This window comes from Xenopus laevis, chromosome 3S (genome assembly GCF_017654675.1).
Source record: "Xenopus laevis strain J_2021 chromosome 3S, Xenopus_laevis_v10.1, whole genome shotgun sequence".
Classification (NCBI taxonomy): Eukaryota; Metazoa; Chordata; class Amphibia; order Anura; family Pipidae; genus Xenopus; species Xenopus laevis.
Window position 1 is genome coordinate 68,531,551 of NC_054376.1, and position 16,162 is coordinate 68,547,712.

A 16,162-nucleotide genomic window follows, 5' to 3' on the forward strand; every position below is an offset into this window, starting at 1 on the left:
CTAACAGGCGTAGATGAAAATTAGCTATCGATGGATAGCGTCGATAGCACAGTTTCACGCCCTACCATCAGGTGAATTTTCACTCAGGCGAACAATCGTTACTTCACAAATTTTGCAGAGTGTTACCCCTTTAGACAGAGTTTCCATCACCACCTTAGACCAGGCAGAGTTATGAAGTGCTTTGAATGTCAGGGTCATTAGTTGGATTTTATTCTGAAAGGTAGCGGAAGCCAGAGCAGGGATTGGCAGAGTGGCATGGCAGAGGAGGAGCGGTTGCTGAGGTATATAAACTTGTCAGCAGGGTTCATTATAGACTGGAGAAGTGACAGTCTCTGGTGGCGAAGGCCAATTCATATAGTAGTCTAGACATGATATGACAAAAGAGTGAATAAGAATTTTGGTGTCATCTTTGGTGATAAATTATCATATTTTGTATATGTTCCTTAGGAGGAAGTGACATGATTTAAAGGAGAAGGAAAGGTTAAAATTAAGTAAGCCTTATCAGAAAGGTCCATCTAAATATACCAGTTAACCCCCAAAGTAATGCTGCTCTGAGTCCCCTGTCAAAAGAAACACTGCATTTCTTTCCTTCTATTGTGTACACATGGGCTTCTGTATCAGACTTCCTGCCTTCAGCTTAAACCTCATTGCCCTGGGCAAGAGCATGCTCAGTTTGCTCCTCTTCCCCACCCCCTCCCTTTTCTACTGTAATCTGAGCCCAGAGCAGGGAGAGACTCAGGCAGGAAGTGATGTCACACCATGTTAATACTGCAGCTCCTATCCTAAACAAACAGAGTTTCTAGAGCTTTTTACTCAGGTATGGTAAAACATTCTACAGAATAAATATAGCATTCTAGCTTGCACTATTGCAGCTAATCTATTGGCAATAAAATGCCTCCATAACTTTCCTTCTCCTTTAATAAGTGACTGGATATGAGGAGTGAAGGACAGGGCAGAATCTAGGATAATCCCAAAGCACTGGGCATGGGGAGACAGGGTGATAGTGGAATTGTTAACTACGATAGATATTTTTGGTGATGTGTTAGATGGAGGAAAGAGAACCATTTCTGTTTTAGAGAGGTTTCATTTAAGGTAGAGATAGCCTTGATGAACCCCAACAGAAAGAAGTAGGGGAGAAGATGCTACTCCATTGTAGGAGACACTGAAGGAACGATTAGTGAAGTAGAGAACCAGGACAGGGTCGTGACACTAAGGCCAAGCAAATGGAGGGACTTGAGGAGGAGAGGATGATCCACAGTGTCAAATGCAGCAGAGAGATCAAGCAGTATTAGTAGTGAGAAGTGGTTTTGGCTTTAGCTGTTTACAAGGTCATAAGTTAGTCCGGTTAGGGCAGTTTCAGTGGAATGGTGTTGCATAAAACCCAGATTGTAGGGGGTCAGAAGGTTGTTTTCAGGGAGGAATAGTGTTAGTTGGTTATAGACTAGGCGGTCAAGAAGATGAAGAGAGAGGGTCTTTTTCCGAATAGGGGTGACAAAAGCATATTTTAGTTGAGATGGAAAGATTCCAGTTGAGAATGAGAGATTAAATAGATGAATTAACGCTTTGATTAGACAGGGATTGGTATTGCTTGGAGGTTTTGAAGAAATGAGATCAAGCAGGCAGGTAGTAAGGTGAGAAGAAGCTAACAATTTTGAGACTTCCTCATCAGTCACAGGGGCGAAGGAGCACAGGAGATACTGGGGAGTGTGGAGGGTGGAAGTCTAAGGGGGTTCTGCAGTATAATGTCACTTCTGATAGTGTTTTTGTAGTTCTCAGCAATATCTTGAGCAGAGACAGAGGTGCATAGAGGGGGTGGAGAAGGGGAAATAATAGTGTTAAATGTGGAGAAAAGTTGTGCTGGTTTTTTAGAAATGGAGTTAATGAGTGAAGTGAAGTATGTCTGGTGTTAAAGGAGTGCAGGGCAGATTTGTAGCTCCAAAATCTGATTCTAAGCGGGATGCTCCAGCAACGCTCAAGAGCACGTAAGTTCCTTTAGAGGACTTTTGCATGAGCAGTAATGTTTCCCTGAATTCAAACTGGCCCATGGCACTTTGCAAAATTCTCAAGAAACGAAGGCCCACATATGCAGATTATATAAATAACTTTAGTTGGATTAGAGTAATTGTGCAGTGAGTTAGTGCAATCATGCTAAAAAAAGCCCTTCTGCATAGAGGTTGAGCCACTAATAGTTTCTATCACTGAGGAAGGGACAGTTATTCCCGAAACGTTTGATTGTAACTGCAGTGTTTGGCAGCACTATGGAATAAATTGGGATCACCCCTATTGCAGCATACCAAGGTATTGGCGTTTTTTCTACATTTGTTTTTATTCACACTGCACTCTTCCTATAAAATGTTATTCCATATTTTATTAAAATAAACTATTCAGGTTGAGGGTTTCATCTTTAAACAAAGTTCTTGAATAAACAGAAAAAATACACTCCAATATATTGTAATTAATTGATATAAAGGCTTGGGAAATTTACTATTATTAGTGTAAATTAAGAAAAGATGTGTGACAAAGAGTACATTGCTACAGGCCAAAATGGCAGGTACTGGAATTGTAACAAGCAAATGTAATAGAAATCATAACCAGGCAAACATATTTGCATACACAAGGCCAACAATGTGCAGTGTTATATTCTTCATTAGGCAGGTCTTAAAGGAATAGTAACACACAATAATAAAAAAAGCTTTTTATATATGCGTGTTTGCTTGAGAAACACCACTATACTTTATATAAACAAGCTGCTTTGTAGCCATGGGGGCAGCCATTCAAGCTGGAAAAAAACAAACAGGTTACATAGCACATAACAGACAAGCCCTGTCAAATACAATAGTATTTTATGTGCTATGTAACCTGTCCCCTTTCTCCTTTTTTCTAGGTTGAATGTCTGTCCCCATGGCTTCACAGCAGCTTTTTTTATATAAACTATAGTAGTCTTTCAAAGCAAACATGCCAGTTTTACCAGTGTAGAGCAACAGTATATTATATTTTAATTATTTTTAGTGATGGGCGAATTTGCGGCATTTCACCAAAAAATTTGCGAATTTCGCGGGTGTTTCGCGAATTTATTCGCTGGCGGCGAATCCCGCAAATTCGCCGCAAATTCGCCGCAAATTCGCGCCTGGCGAATAGATTCACCCATCACTAATTATTTTGATACACTTTCAGTTTTTGGTGTTACTATTCCTTTAAATTGCAAAGGTAAATTTGGTAAAGCATAATTTTTTTAAGACCTGCTTGAAGGCTCCACATTTTAAGTTGCAGAATAAAGATAATTTTCATCAAGATGTTCTATTACAAACATAAAACCTACACTTCATAATGATGTTTTTCATAGCAACATAAATGTTTTTTTTCTACTGTAGATGAGACCTTGCAATGGATTTAGAAAAGCAGAAATCAATATGCATATTCCCAATTTTGATTGCATGTAGTGAGTGGTATTACTAGCAACCCCATACCTTTTATATATAAGGATATCAAGTTGAAGTTAGCATCATTGCCTCCAAAGGGGTTCCAATGAATAAGGCTTAGTCAGTGATAGGGCTAAAGCGTCAAATAACTAAATCATCCACAATAAGGATTCCATGTGATAGGGAAACCAGTGAGTTTTATAGGTGCTTAGGTATATCCTATACTGACAAGTTGGTAAATCTACAGTATCTGCACAGTATGCAATGAACAATGAATCGACCCTGTCCTATTACCCCAGTGTAATAATAAGTAACTTCATGTATATGATTAAATGCCTATTATGCCCAAAATCTGTGTAAGTGATATTTTATAAGTAGATTATAGTTCATTTGCTGTACTGTAAGGACTTCTAGCAGTTAAAAGAAATAAATGGAATTAGTTATTTTCTGACAAATATTTATTGGGCAATATGTCAAAGTATTGATCAAGACGATTTTACAATTAAATTATATTTTATGTTTAAATTGGAGACTTCTGACATCAAATTGATATGTTAGTCCAAACACATATCAATCCAGTGCCCACTGAACAATCTCCATACTGTCAAGAACAGTGATTGCAGCATCTGTATGGTATATTTACCATAAATGAGATTAAAAAAAAATGAATCGAGCAGGGCAGAAAAGCTGAAACTGGAATTTTAATATGACAGCAACCCGAGGCTAAGCTACACTGCAGTGCCTGAGAATCAAACACTAAGGGAGCTATTTATGAAGCCTCCAATGTTTCTGGTCGAGTTTTAAAGGGCAAAAAATCAGAGTTTTTAGGGGAAAAAAATACTCAAACTTTTTGAAATTTATTATGCTCTCAAGCTGCTAAAAAGCTGAATCAAAGAACCAGTTCCCTGTAATGTACATAACATGTTTTAGGCCTAAATTGCTTTTAAGCAACAAACTGTAAAAAATTTAGGTGGCCTTATTTACAGTCTCACCTTATAGGTAAATATGTAAAGGCACAGTAAATGAGCTAATAAAAAGGGCAGTAATGTTGACACAAAAGATTTGTAACCTGTGTTGAGCATTATCTTTTTGCATTAACACTTTAACCCCAGCATATGGCCGGCCTTTTTCAATGTTTGGGGGAGGTAAACTATGCTGTAATTACACTTATATTAGCACCTGTTTACCAAAATACTTTTCAGGTGCATTTTAAGTGTATTTATACACCACATTGTATAGTATAATAGCAAATGATGAAAAACCACCGCTTATTATGAGACAATGTTTAAATTCTTTGGTGTTCTACCTGACAAAATTGAATAAACTTGACACCTTGGAATTCATGTTTTTAAATTCTGCCTAGTCTAAATAAAAAATCATTTATCAAAAAGATGTGTTAGAGGTGACATCTCATTAGATTACCCCAGAGGCACAAAATATGTTTCAGAAAGGATAAAATTCTACATATTGTCCCTGTTGCTTTTAATCATCGTCTAAAAATAATGCTGTTTATAGGAAAGTGAGTTCAGATTATACACTTCCTAAATTGATTGGGCAGCTTGAAGAAATGATTGTCGTAATAATAATTTGCATTTATATTGTATAATTTCATTTGCCTAAACCAGATCCATTTTGGTATGCAGAAGGATTTGTTCACAAATATAATTATTTAGTTCTCCCCTAGATGGATTCATGCAGCTGGTCTGTTTGAAGGGATGGGAGGAAAAATGCATCATTTAATTATTTACTTGTCATGTCTTAACCTCTCAGTCACTGTAAAGGCTCAACCTGCAATACTACAAAATGTCACTCTACTCTCAATATTGTGTACTTTTTTAGTAGAAAATTTGGTTATGGTTTATATACAGGTATAGGATCCATTATCTGGAAACCTGTTATTCAGAAAGCTCTGAATTACAGAAGGGCTGTCTCCCATAGACTCGATTTTATCTAAATAATCCAAATTTTTCTCTGTAATACTACAATAGTACCTTGTACTTGAACTAAACTAAGATATAACTAATCCTTATTGGAAGCAAAACTAGCCTATTGGATTTATATAATGTTTACAGGATTTGCTAGTAGACTTAAGGCATGAAGATCCAAATTACGGAAAGATCCCTAATTCAGAAAACCCCAGGTACTGAGCATTCTGGACAACAGGTCCCATACCTGTATAATTTTTTAAGTGACTGTTGGAACTTTGCAATCAAAATGAAAACTGACCCCTGCAGCTGCCAGCAACTTATTACAAAAGCTACCCTTTACACCCTCAGATCAGTCTGAGTAGCCTCAGCCTATGGAACTGACTTCCAGATTTATGACTAATCAGAATCTTTTTTCTAGTGGCCCCAAGGTGTATTGCTCGCCAAATAATCCAATGGTTTTCCAATTTACTAATTTATTTTCCACACTGAAAATGATCTGTTCTTGCATGAAAAGTGATAGTCAGAATCATTTCTCGGTGCATTTGATTAGAATTAGGGAGAGATCTTTTATGCAGGTGTTGGTGCTCAGCACTGCTGCTGTGACGCCCATTGAAAATTAATGCGTCTGATTGGTCAAATAATTTGAACATTGTCAAACAAATTGATACATGTATCTGCCTTGATATATGTATTCATTGGTTTATACTTTTCGACTGCTAGGTCATTTTTCCTAAACAGTCAGGAAAGCATTGTTACATAGAATTTTAGGTCAAATTAAATTCTTAGTATATTTGCTCCTTATTGTTGACTGGATACATGCTCCAACTTTAGGAGTTGCTAAAAGCTCCTAGCAACCAATCAGCTGCACCATGTACTGTGCTGTACTGTGCTGTACTGATGTTATGAAAATGTGTGCCTTTTATACAAATGTTATCCATGCTAGAGAACAAGTGTCATATTATTTTGGAAAAATTTGGTGTAAAGTAGGAATGCACCATCTCTCTGACTCCAAATTACATGGCAGATAGTGTTTTATTCATACACATGGTACATCTTAACAAGTAAATGTACCTTTATTTTATAGCCTCTCTATATTTAAGTTACAGAAATACCAGGAACTAAAAGTATTTTGTTTTGTCTCAAATGGCATGGCTAAAAGAGTCACTAGCTTTTGGCACCCTTCTCCTTTAAAATTGTACATAACTTTAGAAGGCTTTATGAATTACATTTATGAAAGACTGTCCTGAATCTACACTGTCCTTTAAACAAACAGTTCAGTGTAAAAACTGGATAAATCTCTATATTTTTGTTACAGAAATACCAGGAACTAAAAGTATTTTGTGTGTCTCAAATGGCATGGCTAAAAGCTTACCTCTTGTAATCTAAAAAGCTAGCAGTTGGAAAGGGAAACCCTAGTCATTACATTAGAAGTGAAAGCCTCAGTATGTTACAATTTATAAGGAACATTTAATGGAGAAGTAAAGTCGTTTTAACTTGGAAGTGCCAAAAGTTACCCCCAAGTAAATGTATTTACTAACATGTTATACTAGCTGGTGCTTCTAACAGCAAAAACTGCACCGGTCCAGTGCAGAGAAAGAAAAAGCAGGAAGAAGATGACTCCATGGTGCTTGTTGATAAGAACCCTGGGCTAGTGCTAAAAGGAGCACCAGCCTGGGGTATCAGGTAATTAAATACAGCCCCTTACTTTTGGCACCCTTCTCCTTTAAAATTGTACTTAGCCTTAAAAGGCTTTATGAATTACATTTATAAAAGACCGTCTTTCTACACTTTCCTTTAAATCTGCTTTAATAAGCAATAAAAATGTTTTGCACAACCCAAGTATTAAATACCTTTTACATGCCATCGGAATTACTAAAATTATTCTTAAATTAAGGTGAAATGATTTATAGAGATAAATGATGCTTCATGGCTATGCAGGGGGAGTGGGGTTTGGCACTTCTGATAGGTATTCCAAATTCTGAATGAACTTATAATGCTTTGGTTTTCTCTTTCATGTACTTATTTCTGCCTTGGGCAGGACCCCCTGGCATTCTTTATATTCGAAAACCATTTTCTTTCATTTTGGGAATAAAATGGCCCTATAATAAACTTTGTTCTGTTGCTGAATGAAATGAACATACTGCATTTATTATCACATGGAAAGATTTTAATCAGTGCGCCCAATGATCTGTAACTGACCTCACGTAATCTAAATGAGTGAAATAAATTTGATTTTAATTTTTCCATAAACGCCATTTTTACAATATTAAAGTATGAAATTGAGTTGGACTGTGTTAATACAAATGGGACCTTCAATATCTCTACTCCAATTGCTTGTAATTATGGAAAATTGGGAAGTATTCATTGTGAAAGGGGATCTCTGACCTGTTTAACTCCCTCAGTTCAGAAGAGATTTGGTAGTATTGGAATGGATTGGAAACACACTGCAAAGGAGAAGTGTTAAATGTTACATGCTAAATGTTATTCTTTGGCAGATAGTGTCAGTTCTCCAGCTCTGGATATAATGAAAGGTTGTGCCTGTTACATTCAGAATAAATGCTTGATCTCTGCTAGCCGAGCACCTTAACATTCTAACCAATTCTCCGGTGTCATGGGTTTTGCAAAGGTAGACACATAGCTCAAGATGGATTCTGTTTAATCAGAGTCAGATTCTTTAGACATGAATAGAGGTTTGCAGTCAACATGGGTATTTGAATCTGTGAAAGATATGGGTAATAACAACATACCTTTCTGTTTAATCTTTGAATATCCAATGCAGTGTACCAAATGCCTGGCTATGAATGTGTTATGTGGAAAAATGCATTGGTATCTAAACACAGCTTTATTTGCTTTAGAATCTGCAGGGGTTTTGCATCTGTTAATAACTAAATGATAAAGCTTTGCCCTGAAAAGTACAGATATAAAAAGGATTGTGTGTTGGTGCATGTTGTAAAATTTGAAAGAAAATATTCTTTTAAATTCTTAACATGTAAAAGTATCTTGATTGGCTAATTCCTAGGGATTTGTATCACCCAGTGATGTATCTAACTGTGTAGAACAAAATCTAGGACATGCAAGGCTCCCAAGCACCACCTAGAGTAAAATGGAATGCAGACAAATTTGTTACACCAAAATGAATATACAGGTATATATTTGCACTGTTAAAGATGACACTATAATGTATAATTTTTCAGTGATATAAGTACTGCAGAGCTTTCCATAATAATACTACTGTAAATTAACATAAATATATCACAGAGAGGATAGTTAATAGAAAATACCTATGATAAGCCATATAAATAAAGGATAATAATAATAATCACCTGAATACATCTGAATGCACTGTGCTGTCAATACAATGTGCTGCAGCAGATAATACTGTGGATAACTGTTTTCACCAGCCTTAGCATATATGTAATAAAATAGAATTTAAAAAATGGTGTTCGTCCTCAATATTTTCTAGTTTATAAAATAGGTAGTATATGTATATAACCCTAATTTGGTTACTGTCTCTTTAAATAGTAATTAACCCTTTGCAATCCAGGGCCCTGAATCCCTTTTGCGTATAAAAAGTACTGGGAAGCCCACCTCAGGGGGTTTCCACTAGGAAAAAAATGTTTGCAGTAAAACAAATATAAACTTTAGGTAAAACTGTAGGCAATAACTGTAAAAGCAAATCACACAATATAACTTTGCTCTGGGGAGCCTGTGTGGACTATCAACCCCTGGCACACTCTCTCAATGCCACAGTTGCACACTCCACTCCAGATGGATAAATGTACAATAAATCAGTTCAATGTCCCTTCCCCAAGAACTCTTATGTCCCCAGGTAGCGCTACCTGCCCCAAGGTACCTTTCCCTATGGAGTTAGAAGCCACTCCCATGTGGCAGGTACACAAGCAAGACCTGTCCTCACCCTGGGGAAACACACAGTGGCCAAAGTATCCAAAGACAGGAGATAGAAATTGGCTCTCCCTGAAGCTCAAAATGCTTTCTCAAAGCAGAGTAAAATACAACCCTTTCCTTTTCCTTCACCCTGGTAAATCATTTCAAGTAGCACTGTCACACTCCAGAGATCTGGATCTCTTTGGCAGCAGCAGAAGGGATCCCTTTATAAGCTCTGTCTGTAACCCTGTATATTTGGCTCCAAAGTCAGGCACACCCCCCTCTACCAGGGATGCACTGGGGCGCCCAGCCAATAGGATGGCTCTTCAGCTTGTAACCAGGCTGGATAATGTCACAGACTGAAAAAAACATGGGAAGGATTTGTCTGATTCCCTACATCAAGGGTCCTCAACCCAAGCTCCCAAACCTCATTAGAAACTACCCTCTATAGGAAGCATTTCAATAATTTACAACATACTCCTGATTTATTTATTCATTTCCCTCCCCATATTGTTTCCTGTTACTTCTTCCTTGGTTGTAAGTCATTTGGTGCAGGGACCTCATTCCAACTGTTAGATGTACCATGTGTATATATTGTCTAATTTTTAATAACTGTACTCCTGTTTTGTTTAAGACGTGCCACATATATGTGTGGTGCTTCATGAATAAAAGCATGTTAATGTGTTACAATACTTACAGGCATTCATATATACATGTATATCTTGCACCACTGTGCTCCTAACTATGAATCAGACATTTTGGCACAAAGTGCTGCCACTAATTTAGAGGTCTAATAAGACACAAGTTATGAGGTTAGTAAGGGGTGAGAGGAGGGATGCTAAACTCCATTTCGGAGCAAGATGATGTATGGCCATTCAGCAGAGCAGACTGCAAAACAACATGGCAACTCATGTTTGTTTTTTTCATTTATTAAATGAGCCATAGTTAGGTCCAGTAAATCAGGGGCATTTAGCAAATTAGCCTCAAAACTGAGCCAGTGCAGTTAACCAAGCAAAATAATCAGCAAATAGCAGTTGTGCATATGTGACAATGAAAGCAATTGCACGATTGGCTGCTACAGATTACTGAACAGATACTGAGTATATTAAAAAACATTTTGTGCATACAGCTTCTAAAAAAATGCCTTACCCTTTAAACAAAATAGGTATTGCTTGTCCATATATTGCAAAATAGGCTACGTCAAAGTCATCCGATATCTGGCCAGTTTCTCAATCGCATCGCATTCATTAAGAATTCTATTGCTTCGTTATACATTAATGCATCAGATGCAATTTGAGTGTAGGACTGGCCAGATATGGGATGACTTTGTTGTAGTTGGCCAGCTTTGATATATTGCAATATATGGACAAGCAATCCCTATTTTGTTTAAAGGGTATGGCATTTTTTTAGTAGCTGCATGCACAAAACGTCTCAGTGTCTTAAATATATTGATAATGGGTTGAGTGCAGAGGACTCTTGTATTTGTCTATATGTATTTTGTGGGCACAGCCTCATTGCACCCCCACCTAATGGTTTTAAAAAATAGTGGTAAGCACAACATTCCTTTGTTTCTTATAGAAAGTCAACCATTAATTTAAAATAATAGATAAAAGGAAAATACATTACCTGAAAAATGTACCATATGCCAACCCTTTCTAAACAATTTCCTTGGCATTGCTAGTAACGCTGGATAAGGGAATATATTATATAGAAGGTAATTACCATATGTAAGTACACAGACTATAAACATATTTTATGCACTTATGCACTTTGACCAAAATGAATGAATTATTATTGCTTATCATTCAGCAGTTTTCGAAATGTCATATGTGTAAATCATTGCCTACTTTGTACTGTCTTTGTTGAAAACATCTTTATAGTGCAAAATCATCTAAATGCTTTCTTTCTCTATTGCAGGTTGTTGTTTCGTAACGTTTTATACAAGAAAAGCTGCATTAGAAGCACAGAACGCTTTGCACAATATTAAAACTTTACCTGGGGTGAGTGAATTATTCCTATCCTTGACACTATGTCAAGATTAAATGTCATTCATTTGTTTTCCTTATTGCTAGGGAATAGCTCTCTTTCCAAAGAACCAATGGGTACATTATAAGGTGTTCACTGCTCAAAGTGACTGTGGGCAGCAATGGAATGAAGGCAAGTTGATGTGGAGCTAATCCCTTAATTGTCACAGCCAGATGGCTTTGTCTACAGTGCAGTGAATGTACTTTCGGCTTTATCTATAAAACAAACATTTCTATGATTTCTCCTCATGTAATCCTCTCTAATTGTGATTTTTTTTCCCACAAACATATTTGAAAGCTGTTTAAAATTAAACTAAAAATACTGCATTTATGCAAGATGTTATACTTATATGAACATTTGTAGGTACTAAAAGCAGAAAGTCACTTAAGTACAGGTATGGGACCTGTTATCCAGAATGCTTAGGACCCAGGGGTTTTCTTTCTTTAGTTGGATCTTCATACCTTAAGTTTACTAGAAAATCATGTAAAAATGAAATAAATCCAATGGGCTGGTTTTGCTTCAGATAAGGATTTATGTTTTCTTAGTTTGGATCAAGTACAAGGTACTGTTTTATTATTACAGAGAAAAATTTGTAATTAGTTGATTATAATGTTGTCTATGGGAGGCTCCCTTTCTGTAATTCAGAGCTTTCATACTTTTGTTTGTTCAGAATGACACACACACATATATACATAATATTTCAACTTATATATATGTGTGTTCATGTGAAAATAACACATTTCATCAAACCAGATTCAAAATGAATTGTTCTAAATTGATGTAAGTCAGATTGAACCTCTAGGATAGTACATACTGTACCTGTACATGCTTTATATGAAGTCAGTCTTGATCAATACTGATATACGTATATATGCAATAAACGTGACAAAAACAAATATACACATAGCCTATTATGTCATGGTTAGCAGTCGTTTTGGGGGCCTGACATATTGAATCCTTTAAGTCTATGAACAATAACAAATAAGAATTTTGAACAAATTGGCCTGTTGATTCAGTCAAATCAATGGGTTAGTTTGATCAAAATATAACTAGATATCCTACAGTGGACCTGAGGGATTCCCCTTTTGATATTTAATAGATTTGCCCCATGTCAGGTGACATTACTGTATTTCAAAGCTTTCTCCATAACAGGTTTATGGGTAAATATCCCATACCTCGTATTGGTTGTTGTTTTTTGTATGTATTCTGTACATTAACTGTATCTTCATTGTATATACCCATTTATTTAACAGTATTGGTGCTTTATAAATACAGTACGTGTTAATAATAACATTAATACAGTTTTGGGACCTGTTATCCAGAATGCTCGGGACCTGGGATTTTTCGTAATTTGGATCTGCTAGAAAATCATTTAAACGTTAAAGAAACCCAATAGGCTGGTTTAGCTTCCAATAAGGATTAACTATATCTTAGTTAGGATCAAGTGCAAAATACTGTTTTAAAAATAAATAATTTCTTAAAACTTGGATTATTTGGATAAAATGGAGTCCATGGAAGACGTCATTTCTGTAATTCAGAGCTTTCTGGATAACAGGTTTCTGGATAACGGATCCCATACCTATTCTTACACTAAATATTACAAATAAATAACACTTAGGCTCAATCCTTGCTTACAAAACAAAAAGAATTAAAAAAAAAAAAAATGGACAAATAAGTCACTGGATCAACAAACAACATAAACTGATGTTTTATATTATCCACTGTTTTTAGTATAAAGTCCATTATATGGCATCCTAGTATCATACGCTCCTTCTTCTAATATTAGGGGATAACCGGTGTGGATAAAGGAATGAACATAATTCTCCTTTTTTTGTGATATAGGCAAGCACAATGCAAAGCAATGCAATAAGCGTCTTTATAAATAAAATCTTCCTTTCTGCTTACTAATATGGTAAGCATAAGCATGTTAAAGATATCATTATCTCCAGGAATAAAAGATTGTTTCAGAGCAAACAATATGGTTTCCTATCATATGCCATATTTAATACAAGAAGGCAAGATGGAACAAGCTGTTTGGATCTTCTGCCAATAAATTTCACTCTTGAAGTAAAATATGGTGATGCCTTTTCCCCAGAAGAGCCTGATCTATAAAGCAATACATTTTATCTGTGACCAAGTAGTTTTATCTCCCTCTACTACATTTCATGGGGCTTGTATAATGTCAGCAGCATTGCTACATATTTTTACAGTACTGGATATGGCACAATGATAAATCCAGGCAATAGGGTTTATCAAAGATTTATGCTATTGACTGTAAAAAGAACAGGGGAGAGTCTTTAAATGTGTCATTAATTTCAGGGTAAACTAAATCTGCAGATATTTTCTCATTCACTTGTTTTCCCTGGTGAATATTTCAATTTGTCTCTGAGACAGATTGTCTTCGGGCATAGGATTTTGGAAGCTAAATCTGAAAATATAAATATTAAACCATATCAAAAACAGGGATGAATCGCTCAGCCATCTGAAATGTTCAGGTTGAGTAAAGGGATCGGCTGATATGGAATTTTAAAACATTTTCCTAAACACTGTATACACATCTAAACCATCATAGTACCTTGAATGAATGGTTACATTTCTGAAATTATGAATACGTCGAGTGGAATTGTTAGTAAATACATCTGGCAGATTCTTTCTCAGAATAGATGGCACACTGTCATTTAATTAGGTAATTTAGCATGAGCTACATTAATTGGGTTAGTAGGCCTTTGAGATATTAAAACCTGATGATTTCCCTTGGAGAATAATTAGCATCTACACAAAAGTACTCCTAGAGAGATTTCATTGGAATGTTGTATTATTGCAGTGCTGTTCCTGTGGAATAACTTCTTGACAGTTGTTTACAGTAGGACTCCCAGGATTATAATGATAATTCTAGTTTGCAAAAAATACATTGGATTGTGTGTAGGAATATAACATCTCAAATATATCCATTATAATAATTTAAAGTGTGACTAAGGCTGGACATTTTATGAAAGCATTAATGAATGGGTTCAGAACAGAACAGCAGTCCTAGGACCATAAAGACCCATTCCATATAATTTTGAACTCAGTCATACATTTAGCTGGTGTTGATAGCATTGTGTATGCCTTGTTTTTGTGGTTTTAGGTGCTTTATCGACATTTCAACAAACCTATGAATATGCATGGGAAAATTAATTTCGCGAAATGCTGCAAAATTAGAGAAAAAGGCAAATTTTGATGCCCGTGTCAATTTTGATGCTCGCATCAAATTTCATGTTGGCGTTAAAGTCAATGGGCATCTGAATAATGTTGATAGCCGACGGTTTTAGCGCAAGGGACAGTTTATGAATTTATCATCGGCAGCAAAACACGGAAATTCGCCAAGAAATCGTGCCTGCTGAATTTATTCGCCCATTACTACTTTGAAGTAATTAAAATATAATGTACTGTTTACCTGCACTGGTAAAACTGCTGGGTTTGCTTCAGAAAGACTACTATAGTTTATATAAACAAGGTGATGTGTAGCCATGGGCCAGCCATTCAAGGTTTAGGCCACATAGTAGATAATGATGTGTTCTGCAGAATTTTATTTTATTACAGAGCTTCTCTGTTATCTGCTAAATAACCTGTGCCTTTTTTCCTTTTTCAGCCTAAATGGCTGCCCCCATTGCTACACAGCAGCCTATTTATATAAACTATAGTAGTCTTTCTAAAGCAAAAACATTACTTTTACCAATGTAGGGCAACTGTACATTAAATTTTAATTACTTTAAAATGCTTTTATATTGTGGCATTTCTGTTCCTTTAAGTATACATTTTGGGGCTATAATTTACCTTTAACAGAAGAAAGCTTTATTTCTCAGTCACATTCCTTCTATGGGTTGCATTGCCTTTCCTTATTTAGCCTGATAATATCTTATTATGGGCCAACCTATTGTTGCTACTGGGTGGATTTGTCTAATGAATTCTTCAAATAAAAACACTTTTATAGTCAATACATATAAACAAAGGCAAGGTGTTATAAATACCTGTACATGGGAATTTATCTTATGTTTGTAATGTCTGCTGTTTAATACTTGAGCCACTTGATTTGAACATGGTCTTATGCTTTTAAACCATAGAGACAAATCCTTGCAACAATGCCCTTGAGGACATTTTGATGTAATTTTAAGCAGTTTACAAATAAACAGTTATCCAATTTAAAATGAACCAGTGTTTCTAATACAAAACCACTGCCTAGATTATTCTTTTTATCCCAAGCCTTTTGAGGATTCTGTAAAAAAGAGGTGTGTTGTAAAATCCACTATAGGAATCAGAGGTTTAAACTGACATGCAGTACAAATAACAAAAAATAAAATATTCCAAACTTATTTTTCCATCATATTATCTATCTTTGTTCTTTTACTCAATCACACTGAAAGCTTCCAATTACTGTGTATGGCATTGTATCAAAACATGCTTGCCTAATTGTCTCACTGGAGAATCATGTATTTATAGATTTAAATGTTTATAAAATTCCCTGACTTGGTATCCACTTGGGAAAAAGCACTTTGTTAGCTATTCACCTTGACATGCTGGTATTATTTCCAGAGAAGTGTGCTTGTTTTTCTAAAAGTGTTATCTGGAAAATATCAAGCTACCTTCTACTTGTGCCGCTTTCCAATGGAACAGTATGAGATGCAAATCAGTTGTGCTTGTGATCGGCATCCTTCAAAACTCCAGCTGTCAGCGATCTGCAACTGCAATATCACAGTTTTATCAGATTCTTGCTATCAGATCCTAAACTTGAAATGTGTATTAATGAAGGAGTAGTTAGATATATGAATCACATGACTGACACAACTAGAGTCTGTTAATTCACTGGGCACCGAATACATTCTGTACCTAGTGAATTCCATAATCGAGCAACAAGCAAATTTTAGT

The 16,162-nt window shown here is 35.9% G+C and overlaps 1 protein-coding gene across 23 annotated transcripts in view; it reads left to right on the forward strand.

Annotated features, from left to right (window-relative positions):
• The window catches only part of celf2.S (CUGBP, Elav-like family member 2 S homeolog), a 282,887-nt gene that overhangs the window by 161,458 nt on the left and 105,267 nt on the right, over window positions 1-16,162 (forward strand). For all 23 annotated transcript variants that reach the window (XM_041587475.1, XM_041587455.1, XM_041587456.1 and 20 more), the window contains 1 exon segment: window positions 11,150-11,232. In XM_041587475.1, the coding sequence (XP_041443409.1) occupies window positions 11,150-11,232 (83 nt within the window).